The 21,775-nt window shown below is 37.3% G+C and overlaps 1 protein-coding gene across 1 annotated transcript; it reads left to right on the forward strand.

Moving 5' to 3' along the window:
- LOC109228897 (30S ribosomal protein S20, chloroplastic-like) lies at positions 645-3,497 on the forward strand. Its single transcript, XM_019394146.1, has 3 exons — positions 645-868; positions 947-1,113; positions 3,104-3,497. The coding sequence occupies exons 1-3, from the start codon at positions 715-717 to the stop codon at positions 3,350-3,352; spliced, it is 570 nt and encodes a 189-aa protein (XP_019249691.1). The 5' UTR covers positions 645-714; the 3' UTR covers positions 3,353-3,497.

Below are 21,775 nucleotides of genomic sequence, written 5' to 3' on the forward strand. Positions count from 1 at the left end.
ATTCAACACTTTCTAAGATCCAATAATAGAGTTTTAAGATTTTTACAATAAATCACTAAAATCTATGTTTTGAACTAAAAGTTAAGCATAAATTACCAATATTCAAACGATTTAAGTAATAATCAATCATTAACTTTTATTTTTTACCACCAAACAAGAATTTCAAGCTTTAAAAATTGAAGAACTATGGTGACATTCCTCCAAGATCACCTCCTTTGGGGATCACACCGTACTAATTTCAGGATTAGTGACTAGAGAGACCTTCATTGAGAACTTTGAATTGTGCTATCCTTATCACTGGGTTGGCAAAATAATTGAAGAATGAATTTAAATAGCCGCTTATTTAATAGTTTAAATAAAAGCAATCGGTATATATATAGATATATATATCGAGTAGGAAAGGTAAACAATCTGGTCGACTATTTGCGTAAAGATTTCAAAATAATTGTATGGAACTTTAGTTCACAGCCAGCGAGTTAGGGAGGTCGTGGTAATTCACCGGGCCCAAAGAGAATCTAATTCACTTTTGATGGGCCTTCTGTTTTTCTTGGGCCAACCGGACCCGTAAAACAACAAGGCTTAGAAAAGACATCAGGCCTCGAAAAGAGCCCAGAATCCAAATCAAAAGAAATAGAGACGTGTGGATAAGATGGGATACCAAAATTCTCCAGCTTCTGCTGAAGTGAGAGAGAGAAGTAGTACAGAGAAAGAGCCATGGCAGGAGCTTGCTTATCTTCTTCTTCTTCTTGTTGTTGGAACTTGACTTCTAAATTCAATACCCTTTCTCTCAATGGACCTCACCCCAACGCTGCAGCATTGAAGCCCCTCAGCTTCTCTGCCAACACTTCCCTCAATCTCTTCTCCAAAGGTAACTCACTTCATTTACTAATTTCACAAATGGTTGGTGCTTTATGGCCCTACTGGTTGTTTTCTTTGAGTTTTGCAGGGAGTGTATCGCTGACTTCGGTGCAAATGCCGTTTCGTCATTCAATCGTTTGCGAAGCGGCTCCAACGAAGAAAGCGGATTCAGCAGCGAAAAGGGCAAGACAAGCTGAAAAGAGGCGGCTTTACAACAAGGCTAAAAAATCTGAGGTCAAGACTCGGATGAAGACGGTTAGTTCCTTTCCCTATTTACTCCTACTTCTTTCTTTTTTTAATGGGCTCTCACTAGTTCTGGCTTTTATTTATGTTTGGTACTCCATCCGTCCCAATTTAGGTGGCAAACTTTTCTTTTTAGTTGTTTTAGACCATAAATTTTCAAAAAAAAAAAAAAAATCTTTCTTAAATTCCGTGTCCATTCAAACTATGATACATAAAATGGTATATCAGTAGCTTTGAGGTTTGTTTATTTATCCCTTTTTCTATAATTAATGATAATTTTGTTGAAGGATGGAAAGCAGTAAGCTAGTTCATCAAAGAATTTGTTTAATCTTATTTGAGTGCATGTTTAACATTTTTTAACTCCCATCTTTTGATACATCTCATGTGGTACACCAAGTCCTATTGAATTGTATCAAGCAGCACGGGCAAGAGTGAGTGGATGAGTGGGGGTAGTTCATTTGTTAATCTGATTCCTTGATTTTGATCTTTAAGGTCTTAGTAACCATTTTGCCTGTCGCACAGCATGAATCACTGTCTTGCCGAACCGTTAAAAATTATGCTGCTTATGGGTTATTGATCCTTGATCCAAAAAAGCAAAAGTTGGAGTCAATATTTAAACTTTGGAGAATAATCTGAATCTAAATATCAATAAAGCAGCAAGGCAATACTGATTAGACATTTTGTACTAAGCGCTCTTGCATAGGCTGTCGTCCACTGTTGGATAGCAGTTGTCCAGTACAAGAAATATGACTTTTGCATATATCAAAATTATTACCTCTTGCACTGGCTCTCTGCTCTCAGAGATGTTTCTTATATATTTTTTGAGGTGAAGGTTAAAATTTTGGAGCAAAAGACCATCTTCCTTTCATGAGTGTTTTACTGTCAGAGTACTATCTTCAGTATTATGCGAGGTCAAGGTGTCTAATTTCATGAATGTCACTTCGAAGGTGAGGTAACTGTTTCTAAATTTTCCACGTTTTGTCCAATATATTAGGATAGCTAGAATGGAACCCTTTTTGTATAGTTTCACATGTGAAGATTAGTTGTGTGCCTCGGTATGCACTTGAGTGTCATGATTCTGTAGTCAGCATGGCTTCAAACTCCAGCGTTTGTGGCCGAGTCATAGCTTCAACTGTTTAGGTCAAGTTGGAGTCTATTAGAGCTCCCTTATGGAGTTAGGTAACTCGTTTTCTTTCGTTTTCCTTTTGGTCACCTTTTTCCCCCATTTTCGGAGTCCTGGAAGAAAATTATATTGTTCCCCGAGGTCATGGATATTTGGAATATGAAGATGGTTCGTCATCAGGATTCTGTCCTTTGCTCCATCTATACGTCTATATGGTGCAGTAGATACTAGGTGATCCCAGAGTCTGTATGACTCAAGAAATTCAAGATTTCTGGCTTGACAAAGTCACAATATTACTTAGTTATTAAGATTAAAAAATGTAGGAAGCTAATTTAGTATGTCCTTGCACCATCAGGCAAAGTGAATAGACAAAGAGATAACAGTCGGGGACTATAATAGGGAAAAACGGGTTCAATATTTAACAAGAGTTGTTTCTCTCTGAATTGAAACTTGAACTGGAACCAAGGTCCGGTTCTACTTGACTGATTTGTGGAGATCCAAGTGGTAATTGAGAGTGATGAACAAACTAAGTGAAAAGAATCAGGTATCCTGAGAAGTTTGATAAAATAAAGCCATTGCTAATAAAGTAATGCTGATTAAGTTCCATAAATCTGTCCTTTATAAAACAGATCCATGAATCTGTTTTGAGTTCATTTCTAATGTCGCACTTTTGAAAAAAATTAGTGTTCTCAGTTTTATGCCACAGAGATCAATTTTCATGGATCCCACGTGCTGCATTTGCAGCATGAAAATAATAATTCAAGAAAGATTAAAAAGAAGCATTTTCCAGAAACGCCAACAAACATATTGAGAAAAAGATATAGCTGATGCAGGCTTCTTCATCTCAGCATATGGATGTTAACCTTTGTTCATTTATAGGTTTTGGAAGCATTGGACACATTGAAGAAGAAGACCGATGCACAGTCAGAGGAAGTTATTTCTGTTGAGAAGTTGATCGCGGAGGCATATTCAGCAATCGATAAAGCAGTCAAAGCTGGGTCACTTCACAGGAACACTGGAGCAAGAAGAAAATCTCGGCTTGCTAGAAGAAAGAAAGCAGTTGAGATCCATCATGGATGGTATGTGCCTGCTCCAGTCGCAGAACCCGCTCTTGTAGCCACAGCTTGATGTCATCCACATTTTCCATTTTGAATGTAAAGCAGTGGCAGATTGTGAAGAATTCAGCTTCCTAAAGTATGATCAGATTATTCCATTTTTGATATTGTATATGACCTTGTTGTGCAATCAATTTCTCCTTTTCTTTTGCTCTTCAGTTAAATTGTGTTTACCTTCATTTTGTTTCTTGAACATTATGGCGTTAATTAGAATATTGATTTGAGACACACTTTCAAATGAACATTTTCTTGGAATTTTAAACTATACTGATAGTGTAAAAAGTTTATACATTGTTAGTGTATAACTTAAATCCTTTCTTACCAACAATTACTGGCTTCTTCTTTTTTTTTTTTGTTTTTTTTTTGCAATGGATTTTTTCTCTTCTTCGAAAGCAATGTACTTGTTAATCATCTTGGGGAAAACAATGTTCTAGCTGCTTCTTTCAATGAGGAAATTGATGTTAAACGTTTAACATCTGTTACATTTTAAACACAGTTCAACCATTTTTTAAAGCAAAATTTAGAATTCAATACAATGAACGGAATTATTAGGCTTAGACGAATAGAAAATATCATTTAAACATGTTTTTCGTTTCTACATTGCCTTAAATTTGTTCCTACATTTTGTTCTACTTCGCCTAAAATTTGTTCTTACATTTTAAAACATCTTTCTTGTTTTGACTACATAATTGTGAGTTTGAATGTAAGACGAAGTTTCTCTTACTTGGTTTATGAATAACTAGGGATGGCAATTTGAGCCCAAACTCATTTAACCCGCCCAGAGATTAATGAGTTGGGCTACAAATATTTTAGCTCATGAGACAATTTGGGCTGAGCCCAAGTTAACCCATTAATTTTTTAGGAATTTTTACCTCCTGTAGCAAAGGTTGGTACCTTATTTATTTTAAATAAATACCCTTTTGAAAAATTATATTCCATAGCTACCTTTTGATTTTTATAGCCAAATATCTATTTATGGTCACCTCCTACCCTTAAGCCATAAAATACGCTTTGTATTATTTTTCTCTCTCATTCTTTCAGATTTTTCTCCACCCCTCTCTCTCTCAACAACAGTCTTTCTCCATGAATACAATCATAATTCTCCACTAATTCATCTCCATTGTCAAACGAAATTTTCATTGTTAGTGGCATGGGTCTCTGAATCAATGTCGAAATCAAGCCCTAGAGAGAAAGATGGAGGTTCGAAATCTGCTATTGAAAGGTAAATTGGGGCTGACAATGAATTCGTATAGCTATGTTTAGCGGTTGAAGAGCTTGTTTAGAAATTAGTTTTTTATGTTTCGTATCAATGTCGAAATCTGACATAGGGTAAATTGGGGCTGACAATGGAGGTTCAAAATCTGCTATCGACGAGACGACATTAGGGTTATTCTTGAACAAAGACGACGGAGTTTGGGGCTGAGCAACTTGAAGAGTGTTACCTTTTTCTTCATTGTATTTCAATGTATCTCGTTGTATTCTATGTATTTCATTGTATTCATTGTCTTTTTTTTCCCATTGTATTTCAATGTATCTCGCTGTATTCCATGTATTTCATTGTATTCACTGTCTCGCTATATTTCATGAATGTATTCATATATTTTTTTAATTAATATAATTTATGTATTCAGATGTATTTATGTATTCAAACTTATAATTGAGTTTGTTGAGTTATATTAGGAGTCTATTTGTGTTAATTGATTCACTTTCCGTTTAAAAGCAACTGAATAGACCATGATTTACGCTATTTACGTTACTGTATTCACAAATACATATCGTGAATACAGTCGAATACAATAATTGTCTAGCTGTACTCCCCTGTTTCACGCCGAGTTTTGCTACTGTATTCATGAATACAGTAGCTTAAATACATCGAATACACTCTAGCAAAACTGAAAACATAGTTATAGGAAGTAATATAGTAAATGGTAGTTATAGCTAGTTAATAACCACTAAAAAATAGTGGTTTGTGAAAAATTTTCTTTTTTTTATAGCCCATTCTGGCCTATTAAGCAGCCCAAATACAACCCATGAAACTCAATCAAAACAAAAGGAATCTCCACCCAACTTATCTACAAATTTACTTAGGCCCCAATTTTACTTTTTTTTTCTTGTATTTTCAATTTTCTGTTCTTTTGTTTTTTTGCACCAACCACTCACCCTACCCCCTCCAAACCCCTCAAAAAAAAATTTTACTTTTTCTTTGTTTGTATTTTTAATTTTCTGCACCAACCACCCACCCTACCCCTCCTCTCCCTACCCCTCCCCACCCCGCACAACCCCCTTCAAAACAAATTTTACTTTTTCTTTATTTTCAATTTTCTGTTTTTTTTTTCTGCACCATCCACCCACCCTACCTCCTACCCGCACCCCCGCAAACCCCCTCAAAAAAATTATTTTACTTTTTTTTTTCTTTTTGTATTTTCAATTTTCTGTTTTTATTTTTATTTTTCTGCACCACCCACCGTACCTCGTGCGTAAACCCCCTCAAACAAATTTTTTTTACTTCCTTTTTTCTTTGTATTTTCAGTTTTNTTTTTTTCTTTGTATTTTCTGTTTTCTGTTTTTTCTGCACCACCCACCCATCCCAACCCCCTCCCACACCCGTAAAATATTTTTCGACTTACACATTTTAAGGTAAAATGCTTTTTTATGTAAGGTGGGCATGGTTCTAAAACATGGGTCAAGTTGGACGGGTTGGGTTGTGACCCATTGTCTAGCCCATCTTGAGCCAGCCCATCTTAGCCCAAGTACACTTTGGACTGAGTTGGGCAATGACTCATCTATTGACCTAACCCATCTTGACCCGCCCAAATTCAGTCCAACCCGCCCATTTGCCACCCCTATAAATAACAAAGATCGATTAAAGGTGGTAACTTGCCCACCTATATTTGAAAGGGAACTCACATTAGTTCCTCTTATATTTTTTGTATCAATAAAATATTCTTTTTGTTTTTTAGCAAAGGAAAGATACATATATTATAGCTAGATAGGGTTCAAAATATTACAACCATTGTTCGTGTCACTTAGGACACATTTGTTACCAAAGTTTACTAGACTATTACATGCATCAATATTTAAGTGTTTCACAAAACTACTTATTCAGTTTGATCCCTCCTCACACACGATTCCACAAAAACATGAGGTTGGACGTAATGTTTTTTCATCCTTGTTTGAGCCTCTTATTTTTTGCTAGCAGGTGTGCCACTTCATTCCCCTACCTGAAGATGTGTCTGAGGATCACGTCCTTCTCCCGGTGCATTAACAATCTGCATGCATATACAATGTCATTAAAAATATAATTTCCTTGATTTATGCATTGGATTACCTCAGTGCAGTTAGTCTCAATCTCGAGAGGAAACAAATTCCATTCCTGGGCAGTTTGGAGCCCTTCAAACAGGGCTAAGAGTTCAGATTCCAGTGCTCCATTTGTATAAGTAGATTTTGTGAAGCCCACAATCCAACTTCCACTTGTGTTTCTGAAAACCCCTCTCAGGCCACTCTTTTTGCTTTTGTTGTAACTTGCATCTATGTTTAGTTTGTACCATCCTTTGGTAGTTTATGCCATCTTACATTTATGATCCTTTTCTTTAAAGGGTTGTGAACATTTTCTGCTAGGAGTTTGTATTCTATGATCTTTGCATGATGAAATTCATATTGATATTGTTGGAGGTATTGTTTTGATTATTGTTATTTCTATTTATCCAATTGTTCCATAGTATAAAGGGAAAGAGGGTGTTCCGGTCTATAAAATTGTTTCTAAGATTTGGGTTTAGGTCTCTTACTTGAAAGAGCCAGTGCTTGTCATTCACTTTATAATTTAACTGCCATCCCACACTTTCCCAAAAAAATTTGGAAGTTTTACAATTGAAAAATATATGAATTATAGATTTTTCTTCCGTCTTACATATTGGGGACATAGGATCAATGTTCATATTAATGTATGCTAGATAGGCTCTACATGGTAGCCTATTGTGGAGGCATTGTCAGAGTAAAATTTTTATTTTGTTTGGGCACTTGTGTTTCCATATCCAATTGAAATCAAAGTTATTTACTTTACAAGGCTCAATTAAGTCATAGCAAGATTTGGTGGTAAAGGTGCCTTTGTAGGTTTTTGACCAGATTGGAATATTCCATTTTAGGCCATTGGTATGAACCCTAACCTTGGAGATATGATGTCTGACATCCTTTGGCAAAACTATAGAGAGTTTTGAGAAGTTCCAATTGTGATCATTATGGATATCTCTTATTTTTAGGTTTTGGTCATCAGTTGAGAGGGGACCCTCGATTAGGCTACGCAAGTTTGTTGTATCTCGAATCCATTTTGTGGACCAGATATTCATATTAGAGTTTTGGTATGGAGACCAAGTAATACCTTTGTTGCAAATTCCCCATCCTTTTAAAATACTTTGCCAAACTAAAGAGTGGTTATTAATAGCTTTACTAATGCCATAGGTGGAGGTGATAAGGCTAGCCCACGGAGTTGTAGTGTTTGAGAGAAGTCTTCATGCTAAGCTGGCTAGCAGACTTAGATTTTTAGTTTTTGCATCCTTAATGCCTAGGCCTCCATTGGGTTTTGGTTGGCATATTGTAGACCACTTAATTAGGTGAAGCTTTTTCTTTTCAGTTGTAGTCCCCCATATGAAGTCTCTTTGAAGCTTATCAATGTTTATTAAAGTTTTTGTAGGGAGGAGGGTGTATTGTATGTAGTGGTTAGGGATTGAATTAAGGCAAGCATGGGCTAGGGTAGTTCTTCCAGCTATGTTTATAAACCTGGTCTTTCAGTTTGCCAATCTGGCCCTCATTTTGTCTAGAATGAAGAGATAATCACTAGGTTTTGGAGTTTTAGTAAGGATTGGGAAACCTAAATAGGTTCCAAAAGTGTTGCTCTTTTTAAGACCTAGGCTAGAAGAGATATCCTTTTTAATGTTAGGAAGACAATTATTTGAGAAGATAATTTTGGACTTGGTAGTGCTTACATTCTGGCCGGAAAGGTTACAAAATAACTTAAGGCCTATTTTAATGGCTTGGCATGAAGAAATGCTTTAGCCATCAATGTTAGATCATCCGCAAAATAAAGGTGAGAGAATTGAGGGCTCTTCCTACCTATTTGTATGGGATTTCAATTGTGGATATCTACTTGATAGTTTATGTATCTTGAGAACATTTCCATGCGAAGAATAAAAATGTTAGGAGATATAGGGTCGCCTTGCCTAATACCCCTACTAGGCTCAAAAATATTTGTGATTGAACCATTTACTAGGACCCCTATTGAACTTGTGGTAATGCAGCTCATTAAGAGGTTGGTGAATTTTGGGGGGAACTTGAAGTATCTAAGGGTTCAATATATGAAGGACCATTCTATTCGATCGAACTCTTTTTCTAAATCTATATTTAAAATCATTTGGCCTTGCTTTCCTTTTAATTTTTTAAAATTGAATATTATTTCTTGAATATAATCGCATTGTCAGACTCTCTTCTGTCCTTCATAAAGCTAGTCTGAAAGTGACTAATGATATGTTCTAGGAAGGGTTTCAGGCGATTTGCTAGAATATTAGTAATAGTTTTGTAAATAGTATTGCAGAGGCTTATTGGCCTAAAAAGTTTTACGTTGTTTGCATTAGAAAATTTTGGAACTAGGCAAAAGTAAGTTTTATTGATGACCCTGGGGATATGTTGTGTGTTGAATACCTTATGGCAAAAGTTATTGTGACGACCCAAAGGGGTCATCACCTGCTTTAATTAATTATGTGCTTCCGGGGCCTTGAAAAACTCATTTAGAGTTGTGTCGATTTGCGTGCGCAGTCCGGGCGCGTAGCCGAAAAGCTTAAATGTGAAATTCTATGAAAAATGCTAAATTTTGATGTTAAAATGAATAAATTTGACTTTGGCCAATATTTTGGGTAAACGGACCCGGACCCGTGATTCGACGGTCCCGGAGGGTCCGTAGGAAAATATGGGACTCGACCGTATGCCCGGAATCGAATACCGATGTCCCGAGCCCGAGAAATGAATTTTTAAGAGAAATTGTTTTCTGAAATTGTTAAGGAAAATTGAAATGATATTTGATTAGAACGTGTTGGTATCGGGCCCGTATTTTAGTTTCGGCGCCCGGTACAGGTCTTATATATGTTTCAAGTCATTCCTGTGAAATTTGGTTGAAAACGGACGTCATTTGACGTGATTTGGACCTAAATTGGAAAATTTGATGTTTTATGAAGTTTGAAAGAATTCTTGGATTTTGAGGTTTAATTCGTTGTATATGATGTTATTTTGGCGATTTGATCGCGCGAATAAGTCCGCAGGATATTTTTGAGGTTGTGTGCATATTTGGTTTGGAGCCCCGAGGGCTCGGGTGAGTTTTGGATAGGCCACGGGTGCATTTTTGAACTTTGAAAATAATCTGGTATGCCTGTTCTGCAGTTTTCGCATTTGCGAAGAAGGTCTCGCAAATGCGAGCCTGGCATCGCAAATGCGAGGAGGGAAAACTTTGCAACTGATCGCAAATGCGACCAATGGCTTGCAAATGCGAAGTGCTGTCTGTCGCAAATGCGACATTTTTGATCGCAAATGCGAAGTCCCTCATTTTGTTCAGTGTTCGCAAATACGAACTTCACTTCGCAATTCCCACATCTGAGGGTCGGGGTTTGCAATTGCGAACCCCTGTTCGCATTTCCCATAACTGAGACCTGCAATTTTTACACTTAAACGATTTTGAGCTTCATTTTTCATATTTTCTCGAACCCAAACACACTTAGGCGATTTTCCAAGAACAAGTCTTCTTCAAATCAATTGTAAGTTAGTTTTTACTCATTTCTTTCAATCATTAACATCTTTTAACATGATTTCAACCTAAAATCAAAGATTTTCATGGGGGAAATTGGGTGTTTTGGGTAGAACCTAGGTTTTTCAAAAATTGAGGATTTGGACCTCAATTTGAGGTCCGATTTTAAAACAAATTATATACTTGAGTTCGTGGGGGAATGGGCAATCGGGTTTTGGTTCGAACCTCGGGTTTTGACTACGTGGGCCCGGGGGCGATTTTTGACTTTTTGGGTTAAACTTTGAAAAACTCATTTTCATGCATTGGGGTTGATTCATTTAGCATTTATTAATGTAATTAAGTAATTTTTGATCAGATACGAGCAAATTGGCGGTGGAATCACGGGATAAAGCTATAATTGAGGCTTGAGTTGTATTCAAGGCATTGAGGTAAGTGTTTGGTCTAATCCTAGCTTGAGGGATTATGTAACGACCCGACCGGTCGTTTTGAGCAATTGCGGCCGGTTCGGCAGCTTGAGGTCACGAGCAGCTTCATATTATGTGTATCGACTTGCGTGTGCAGTCCGGGCGTGAAACCGGAAAGCTTTTATGTGAAAGTATGAGAAATAGAAATTTTTAGAGTTGAAAATTTGGTTTTAGTCGACTTTGGTCAACATTTTTGGTAAACGGACCCGTATCTGTGTTCCGACGATCCCGTGAGGTCCGGGGTAAAATATGGGACTTAAACGTATGCCAGGAATTGAATTCCGAGGTCCCTAGCCTTAGAAAATAATTTTTGAAGAAAATTGTTGTGCTGGTTTTTAAAGGAAATAAAGAAATGAATTAATATTTGGACTTGTTGGTATCAGGCCCGTATTTTGGTTCCGGAGCCTGGTAAAGGTTTGTTATGATATTTAAGTCTTATTTGTAAAATTTGGTGAAAACCGGAATTGATTTGACGTGATTTGGATGTCCGGTTGAAAAAATTAGAAAATTTGAGTGTCCTTGAGAAAATCATGAGTTTTCAGGTTAAATTCGTAGTTTATTTTGATGATTTGATCGCACGAGCAAGTCCGTATGATATTTTCAGACTTGCGTGCATGTTTGGTTTGGAGCCCCGAGGGCTTGGGTGAGTTTCGGATAGGTTTAGGCTATGTTGTGCTTGTTTTTGGATGCTTCATCGTCATTTCTTCAAGCAAAAAATACTACCACATTGAGAAAATGAGATCCAAATTTAGTTTTTATTGAACCATTAGATCCGTATCAAAATTACGGAGCCATAGGAAAAAGAATCATCGAATTTGGACATCGTATGAGGAAGTTATGCTCATTTTCGTGTCGGGAAAAATTGCTGGTTTCTGGTATGTTCGCAAATGCGAACTTTTACATCGCATTTGCGATGCCCGGTTCGCAAATGCGACTTCTGCCAGCCCTGATTTGTTTGCAATTTGCGATAGTTCTCAATTGCAAACCCCGGGTCGCAAATGCGACATCTGAGGCCTGTTAAGTGAGGTTTTTGACGAGATTTTCACCCATTTTTCAATTTTCTCAAACCCTAAACCTCCATGGGCGATTTTCCAAAGACCTAAACTTCTCCAAATCATTGGGTAAGTATCTCTAATCAATTTCCAACTATATTTTGTGATTATATCTTAGATTTAACATCAAATTCATGAGAATCTAAAGGGAAATTTGGGGAAAATTGTGAAATCTTTCAAAAATATAAAATGATGATTTGAATGACCAAATGGTATCTGAATTAGAAAATTTTTGTATGGGTGAACTCGTAGCGGAATGGGTGTTCGATTTTTGTAAATTTTGTCGGGTTCCGAGGTGCGGGCTCGGGGAGTTGACTTTTGTTGACTTTTTGCAAATCGTATTTGAATCATAGTTTTGTCAATTGAAATTGTTTTCTCTTGCATTGTTTGATATATTCAAGTCGTTTTTGGCTAGATTAAGCCGAGCATTGATGAATTGGTAAAGAAAAAGCTAAATTGAGTATTGAATTGGCCGGATTGAGGTAAGTATCTTGCCTAACCTTGTGTGGGGGACTTCTCCCTTAGGATTTGAGTCTTCTATGCTATTTGTAGTCCGTGCATGCGAGGTGACGAGTGTGTGATCGTACTTATTTGTGGGAAATTTGCCTTTAAGGTTCTTAGGTCCTTATGTTCATTATGTGGGAAGTATTCCATTATGATTGAGTTTCCTAATTGCTTAATTTACCTCTATATGCTCCATACGATGTTGTTAGCTTCCCTCTAACTCTTACTTGTTACTTGGCCTTATTTGCCTTAATTGAAGCGATTGTTCTTCTTATCATTTGTTATCTCTAAATTGTAAATTACTCTATGACCCCGTGTATATATACTATGTGTCCAAATTATTGTGATTGCCGGTGTAGTTATCACATGCATGATATGCCTTGTTGTTTTGTTAAGATTATTACGCTTCTTGGTTTTCTGTAATTCTCTTGTTGCTGTGTATTCATACTCTTGGTGGTGGAATTCCTTGTGATTGGGTTGTTGGATTATTTTTGAGTATTCTTCGTGTTGCTGCTGTGTGTTTATTTTGGGACTACGGGACGGTATCCCGGGAGATCCCCCTGCAATGTTTACTTTGGGACTACGGGACGGTATCCCGGGAGATCCCCCTGCATGTTTACTTTGGACTATGGATCGTTATTCCGAGAGATCCTCCTGCACTTTTATATTGGAACTACAGGATGCACCCGGTAGATTCCCCAAGTACTGTGTATTTACATTTGGGACTACGGATTGGTATTCCGGGCGCGCACTATGAGTTGGACTACGGGACGACACCCGGGAGATCCACTGGATATTTATATTTGGGACTACAGGACGGTATCCTAGGAGATCCCCAGTTGTTATGTCTGCATTGAGTTGTACTCCTTCTGTGATTATTTTGTCTCCGTTGTATTTGTTGTTATCAATTCAAGTGTTTTAACTGTTTAGATTCATTTACTTCTGTGATCCTTTGTGTTGGAATCCATAATGTTTACAATACCTCTCCATATTTTATATATATATTTCAATACTTCAAATTTCAATAATTGTTACATTTTTTACTCAATTAGTTTCTCAATTAAATTTTCTTAAACCGTTTGAGGTTGTATTTTACTTAAAAAGGAATTTCTACTAAGTTAATTTATTAAATCCCATGTTAAAGGTAATAAATCATTCGACGTTGTATTTTAATTGAAAATGGTATTTTTTTTATTCAAATGATTTCTAATAATAACTTCATCTTTTCTTGTTGAGTTCCTAGTTGGTTTAGAAACTGTACTCTACTTTATGTTATGTAAATGAGTCTCCTTAAACATCTTAATTGCATTGGTTATGGACCCTATGTACTGAGTAACATGAGAATGTCGTTGCGCAAAGTGAGATATAAATATGTGGGTACGAGGTGCCGGGTGTGCTAAAGGTTTGGTAATTGAGGTTATGATATGAGACATCGAATTTGAGATGGCTAGAATTGTGCATAAGAAATGATATGATTTATTGAGTTGTCATCGCCTTTCTTATTTGAGTACATTTTACTTGTCTGTGTCCCAGCTATGTTGGTGTTAATTTACTTGGTTATCTTCGTTTCCACCCGTATTTCCCTTTATTGTTTTCTACTGTTTGTGGTTTGAGTTTCTCCCCATTGCTGATATTACCTTGTTATCGTATCTCGATAGTTTATCGTTATATCCTGTTCAGTTTATTTGACCAGTAGGTGCCTTGACTGTTCCTCGTCACTACTCCACCGAGGTTAGTCTTGATACTTACTCGGCACCGCTATGGTGTGCTCATACTACACTTCTGTACATTTTTGTGTACAAATCCAGGTATTTGGTCGATAGTAGTTGTGCGGATCGTCGCAGCGGAGACTCAAGGTAAACCTGTTGCTTCGTTCGCAGGCCTCGGAGTCACCTTCAATTGTACTTATTTTCATTGGTTCCTTTTGTTTCGGAACAGTGACGTATTTATTTTGTATAACTACTCTTAGAAAAGCTTATGACTTGTACCACCGATTTTGGGAATTGTAATTTGTTCAGAGTAATTTAATTTAAAGTTAGTAAATATCAATGTAATTTCAGTTAATATTAGGCTTACCTAGTTTAGAGACTAGGTGCCATCACGACTCCTTCGGAGGGATTTTTGGGTCGTGACAGATTAGGAGTTGAGTCTTATTTGCTAATTGCTTCTTGTTGAGTACGACGTATAGGCATGGTGACGAGTATCTATACGTTGGTGTCGAGCATGACCGTGAGTCTTAAATTGATTGTTGTTGTGTTCTTAAATGACACTTCGGATGCTTTAAATTGATGACTCTTGATATTGAGTAGAGATTTAGTTTATTCTCGTGGACTTTATTTATGCTTGAGCACTAGTATTAATCGAGCTGAGTAAGAGTTGAGCTAGGATTTGGTTATAGCTGATTCTCCCTTGCCGGGATGGTTATTTTGATATTGTTGTTCCCTTGCCGGGAAATTATTATTATATTGCTTTTGTTTCCTTGCCGGAAATTTTATTGTGACTTTGTGTTGACTTGAAATGGGAGCGGGTGGTACGCCTACCACAAGTTATTGATTGAAATGGGAGCGGGTGGTACGCCTACCACAAGTTATTGATTGAAATGGGAGCGGGTGGTACGCCTACCACAAGATATTGATGAAATGGGAGCGGGTGGTACGCCTACCACGAGATTTGATGAAATGGGAGCGGGTGGTACGCCTACCACGGAAACATTGAGAAATGGGATCGGGTTGCACGCGTGCAACGAGATGTGTACTGACAGTGAAATCTGCTTTTATTTCCCTTATCCTTGTTAGAGTTAATTTATTGATGTTCCTTATTATTCTCTTGAAATTCCGTATCATCTGCTATCCCCGAAGCATGTTCCCCTCCCATTTAAAATGTTTATTCTTGATATATTTCTCGCTGTAGATGTATATATATAACTGCACAGGTTTATGTGGTAGTCCTGTCTAGCCTCATCACTACTTCGCCGGGGTTAGGCTAGGCACTTACCAGCACATGGGGTCGGTTGTGTTGATACTACACTCTGTGCTCTTTTGCACAGATCCGGGTACCGGACAGCAACAGTAGTTCGGGAGCTAGTCTTCAGTCCACAAGATTTCCGAGGTAGTCCTGTATGCGTCCGCAGGCCCGGCATCTCCTCTATCTTTATTTATGATCTGCTTCCTTTTGTATCCGATACAAACTTTATTCCTTGTTTCAGACAGTTGTATGTAGCACTCTCAGATAGTCCGTGAATGTTGTGACACCAGTCCTGGGTAGAGACATATGTGGATTTTCCTTGTTATTTTGGTTTACTTCGTTAAATCTTCCGCTTTAATTTCATATTTCCGCTGTTATTCTACTATTTAACGCTTGTTGATATGATTGGTAAAAAGAAATTTAAAACGAAAGATTTAGGAGTTTATGATTTGTGGCTTGCCTAGCTTCTACAAGTAGGCGCCATCACGACCTCCGAGGGTGGAAAATCGGGGTCATGACAGTTATTCACTGATTTGTTAATACTATGCCAATATTTTTGAAAAAAGAAAGGATGTAATCCGTTTGGTCCAGGAGCCTTAAAAGGTTTGAAGGAAAAGATGGCTCTGGTTATTTCAATATCCATTAAGGGGTTATCAAGAGCACCAAGATCATAATTATAATGACTATATGGGCTGGTCTTTATGTCATTCCAATTGGTGCTTGTGTGTGTAATAGTGAAAACATCCCAACGTAGTTGCAAACATGAGACAAGATCAAGTTGTGGTCGTTTAGCCAGTTTCCAGCCTCTTCCCTAAAGTAAGTAATTTTATTTTCCTTTTCCTACTGGATGCAGTTATGTGGAAAAATTTTGTATTGGCATCACCTTCATTTAGCCACATTACTCTAGACCTCAATTTCCACTAGTCTTCCTCTATCTTAAAGATATCACTAAAGTCTTTTCTCAGTCTAATTTCTAATTGTTGTAAAAAAGCACTATTTGTGTAATTTATAGAGTTTTGGATCCCTTGGAGCCTTAGTAAGATTTTTGTTTTTTGGCAGTTAAGTCCCCACAAGTATTTTCCTTCCAAGTCCTAATATTAGTCACAAAATTTTCACTAGCTTTGCAGTATTCCATACCATTCCAATGTTTGTTGACAATATTTTGGAAGTCTGGGTGTCTACACCAAAATGTCTCTAGTCTAAATGGTTGTTTATAGCCAACTCTACTTCTAGGGATTAATTCTACTAATAGGGGGTTATGGTCAGAGTAAGTTTTTGGGAGATGAATTACTGAGCAATTTAGGAATATTTCAAGCCATTGTTCATTTTCTAATATTTTGTCTAATCTCTCCATTATTAGCCCTTTTATTAAGCTTTCTATGATTAGACCAAGTGTATTTGCACCCCTTATAACCAATGTCTATAAGATTACAGTTATTGATTTTTGACCAAAGGAAATTTGTTCTATTATTATTAATGGGTCTTCCACCAAATTTCTCATTTGAGCCCATTATATCAATTAGGTACCCACCTACCATCCAAGGCCCTTTATAGTTTTAATGGATATTTTCTAGATTATCCCACATATTGTTCCTATTATTCTTATCAGTGCTAGCATAGATTGAAGAAAAAAAGCCAAGATTTACGAATAGGGAGTACCTCAATTGTTGCATGGATTTCCTGGTTTCTGCACACAAAGTTGTGGACAGTGACTACATTGTGGTTCCATATTACTACCATCCCTCCTGCTTGACCTTCAGCAGGCACCTCTATCATCTCTGAGAAACCAAAGTCGCCTAACATTTGAGCATGGTTAGCCATCCTAGTTTCCAAGAGAGTGACCATGCATGGCCTGTGAGTATCTACCATTTCTCTGAAATTTCTTCTAAACTCATCATTATTCCCTCCTCTAATGTTCTAAATAATGAAGTTAGTTGGACGATTCATGGCTAAGTTCAGTTCTAGGTTTGCTGGTTCCCCATTCTCCCTCCCTCCCTTTAAGAATACAGTGTTCCTCCTGAGTGAGGGTACTAGAATCATGGCTCACTTGCCCACTGTTGGGTCTTGAGGAGGCCTGATGTCTATTGAGCACTTGTATTGTGCTAGTGGACAATTGAGAACATGCCTCCTCTCTTGCATCTCCATAAAGAGAAATACTTTTACCTTGTTTATGCTTGAGAACTCCAAGATTTGTTCCATTCTTGGGATTAGGGGATCTCCTATTTCCTCCAGTAGAGCCTCTTCTTCTTCTGGCTCTTGCATCATCTGGGGTTGGAACACTGGAGGTTGTTGTTCCATTGGTGGTGCTTGGTAAGCTTGGGGCTGGGGAGGATTCTCCCAAGGCATGAAGATAGGGTTTAGGTGAGAGAGAGTTTCCGAAGGGAAGAATGGCATATCTACGTGTGGGTTTAGTGGTTACATGGGGTTGAATTGTGGTTCCATGTTCCACTGGTGCATCATTATATGTATTAGATGAGGGTTCATTGATGGTGCCAGCGGGTGTAAGATGTTGTTTAACCACACCTGATTCAAGTAGTTGTTCATTGCGAGTCTCATTCCCTTGGATATCAACTGAGCTAGATATTGTGTGTTGTGAAAGATGACAATTGCTTCCTGTCCATTTATTTGGACATTGAAAGACACTGCATGACCCAGTAGTCCCACTTCCATCCATGAAGGTGGTTGATAGTCTTGGGTTTGAGGAGGTTGTACTAGGATTATTTGTGGATTCTCCAACTGTGGGGGATAGGGGGTAGATTCTCCATACTTTGGGCTCTGTGGTGTCTCAAGATTTGGATTAATCTGTGTCTTCTTCTCAAAGTGGACGGGATTCTTGGCATTTTTCAGAGAAAGGTTGTGGGTTTTTATAGAGTTTTTTTCAGGCGTGGCTTTTGGTTTGACAGAGAGTGTATTGGTAATTGGACTAATGATTGGTAGTTCAATTTACATGTTGTTTGTTTGGGATGACGTATTGCATTTAACTAGATCTTCTTCAGATCTTGCATGGTTTGTGTTCATGAGTTGAGGTGCCATTTGTTCAATTTTAGGAGTTGGCCATTTGTAAGGCATGCTCAAGTATTTGATGGTCTAATTCTAAACGAGGTAGATTAGTAGTAGTTATTTGAGTTATAGGGTAATTAGTAAGGGAATGGCCATTTAATTGGTTAGGATTAGCGGTAGTAGGGTCTATATTATTTTTTATATTATTATTGATCAAGTTATTTGTGGGGGTGTCGTGCATGGCATAAGTGACTGAAGGGTTTTCTAATGCCACGTGTAAGTCTGACGTATCCATGCTGTCCATAGATATTTCCAAGAGATCATTTTTGGCTAAATAATCTTTTTTATTGTAGTTATTATTTTTTTTATCATAATAAGTGGTTTCACACAAAACCATTTGCTCATCTTCTAAAAGAGAAAGTTGTTTTGAGTTCGGATGGTGGTATTTTTCATGGGTAGGTTTTTTATAGCCTTTACGATGTGAAAATCTTGCATCTAAACAGGATTTTTTGATTTATATTGCAAGACTTGAGTATCTAAGTACATACCAGTGGTTGCATTGAACAACTTTACCGTGATACCTGAGTTTGTGCTATTTTCCATTGGATTTGAAGAAGTTCTTTGATTGCTCTTTGAATCATGCTTCCTTCCTTTCTTAAAAGACACTGTCTTCCATTCCCCTATTTTTTCTTCCAAGTTCTTGATTGTTTGATCCTTGACTTTGGATGTTTGATATTTCGCTTGAGATGTTTTGGTCATCGATTCCTTCTGGATGTAATTACACTGAGTTTGGATATGGCCCAACCGTCCATAATTTTTGCATAAAGTTTTTTTACCTTTGTAGTGTATAGACTGCTTATGTTGACCTATGTAGATGTAAGGTTGGACAGGAGATTCCAGCGGAAGCTCAACACAGAGCCTAGCATATCAGCCTCTGACTGTGGTATAAGTGCAAACATCTATTTTTAATATTCGCCCTATGGCATTTCCAAATTTTTCAAGCAGTTTTTCCATCATAAAACTCCGTTGGCAGTTGTTGTAGTCTGATCCGAACTGTCGAAACTGTTAATTTTTCTTTGTTTGCTACGAAGTTTGGTCTCTATTTTGTGTTTGATAAGTAGTGACCGTTGATAAACCATGGTCCATGGATGAGGGCCTTCTCCATATTTTCTTTCTTAGCAAACTTGATGTTGTAGTAATCATCCCCTAAGTCAATTAGTGGGAAGTTTTCCGAGGGACGCCACAATTCTTGGATCTTCTTTTTTAGGTAGTGATGTAGCATTCGTTTTCCAAATAGCTTAACAATTAATGAGAATTTCCAAGGCTCATAAATTCTCTGCTTGTCTTCCTCGATTAGAGCTATTGCTTTAACCCGTGTATTGAGTTGTATTAAATGCTCTTGCAATAAATGCTCTTGCAATCCATCTTTTGGGAATATTTCTTCTATTGAATTTTGGGATAGGGTTTAGGGGTGTGCATTCGAATCGGTTTATCGATAAATCGAATCGATTATTTGTTATCGAAATCGAAATCGAAAAAATCAAAACCTTATTGAAACGATAACGATAAGCATATGTACAAATCGATAATCGATAAGTAATTATCGATAAGGGTCAAAATCGAATCGATAAATCGAATGCACACCCCTAGGTCATTGTAGACACTTGTTAAATGAGTAATTACCTATTTGTGTAGATTAATATAACATACAGAATGTATATATATATTCCGCTACTATTTTGAAAGCGGCTATACAATATTATTTTCCCTAATCTATACCCTTTCCTTTACCCTAAGTCCCTTACCCTATTATTTCCTCTACCACATTTAAGGAATGATCATATTTAAAGATCAAAGGAATGAAGTTCAAATTAATGGAAAACAGAATTAGCCGTGATGATATGTTTTGTTTTGTTTTGTTTTTTTTATACCGTTGGAGTGTTGGTGGCATACATTTGATCCCTTACTTTAGTTTTGTTGCATGTGCTTGTTGACACAATTCTTATATTATAAATGGTGTTCCTCGTATTTTAGCTTCTTTTTGTCCATATTAGTTAGGCGCGTTTATAGCGATATACTTTCCGTGGAATCCCGCAAATTTTCTTATTGGTGTAATCGATAACCGAATCGATAAGCCCCCAAAATCGATAAATCGAAATCGAAAAAATCGAAACCTTATTGAAACGATAACGATAAGCATATGTACAAATCGATAATCGATAAGTAATTATCGATAAGGGTCAAAATCGAATCGATAAATCGAATGCACACCCCTAATAGGGTTAAGGAATTTGTAAAGTTCATTGGGTTTGAGGTTAGTAGCTTTTCTTTGAAAGACGCTTTGTCTTCCACGCCATGATTAGTGGTATTCTCATGTGTGATATCAGGTGGTTTTGACGGTGGGGGGATTGTTTTTGCTGTTTCGAAGAAGTGGGAGTTCATTTCAGAGTAGTCTTAATGCTACTTTCATCAACACGCTCAACACCAGATAGGGATAGCAATGGGGCGGGCGGATGCGGGGCGGGGCGGGGCGGGGCTGGTTTACTTTTATATGGGTGGGGGGCGGGGCGGGGCGGGTAAAATAATTTTAAAGTTTTTAAAACGAGGCGGGGCGGGTTGCGGGTTCAATGCGGGGCAACTTTAAATTTTACCAAAGTTGGAATTAATCTTTCTTGATTCTTCAGCTTTTACAGCTGATTAATTATGTCTTTAATAAATCTGAATAATGGCATTCCTTTCATGTTTAATACATTTGCACTTAATATTAGTATAATGTAATATTAAGAGTATCAGAAACCAAGAAAGAGAAAGAAACAAATGAGCATTCCTAGGCATTTTTGTTAGCTTACGAGATGATATTCGGGTTCATATACAGACAGCCACAGATACGCTGCGTATCTTCCTATTATTAAAGTTGCACCATACGCATGGTTGAAAACTTGTTAAATTAAAGTTAGATATAATAATAAAAAAGATAATTAATTTAGACATATATTATTAAAGAAAAAAGAAAAAAATTAAGTGGGGTGGGGCAGGTCCAAGCAGGGCAGGGCGGGGCGGGTTGAAAATTGAAAAATAAATATACGGGACGGGTGGGACGGGACGGGTTGAAATTTTTGTGAGTTTTGCCAAACTCGCCACGCACCCGCTCCGCGCCGCCTCATTGCCATTCCTAACACCAGATATATACCAATAAAATATTCTCATTGTCCCATGTTGTAAAACATTAGTACTATTTGACAAGTGCAAAGAATCTACCTGAATTCACTTTAAAATAGAATATTTCGATTCTCTTGCTTTAGATTTCACCGTTGAGGCAAAAAAAGTATAGGTTAGACTCATCCACGAATACTTCGTGGTCAAACATATCAAATGAATTATCTACTAGGCGATAATAAAACGAAGTTTATGTAAAGTATACCCCTTTTTTCCCTCGATAATCCTCTTATCTTGTATTCTTATTGCATTATACAAAAAGCACAAAGAAAAGAAAGAAAACGAACCAGTCAAGGTTGGTCCCTTTTACTTGCATCAGTGAAACTAAAATTTCCCTACATTCTTTAGCAGTTAGCACCATCAATTCCCAGTTGAAATTTCCACTCTTATCTATGTATGCATCCTCTTTCTGAAAGGCTGAACATAGGACAAACAATATATATATATATATA

This window comes from Nicotiana attenuata, chromosome 7, assembly GCF_001879085.1.
Source record: "Nicotiana attenuata strain UT chromosome 7, NIATTr2, whole genome shotgun sequence".
NCBI lineage: Eukaryota > Viridiplantae > Streptophyta > Magnoliopsida > Solanales > Solanaceae > Nicotiana > Nicotiana attenuata.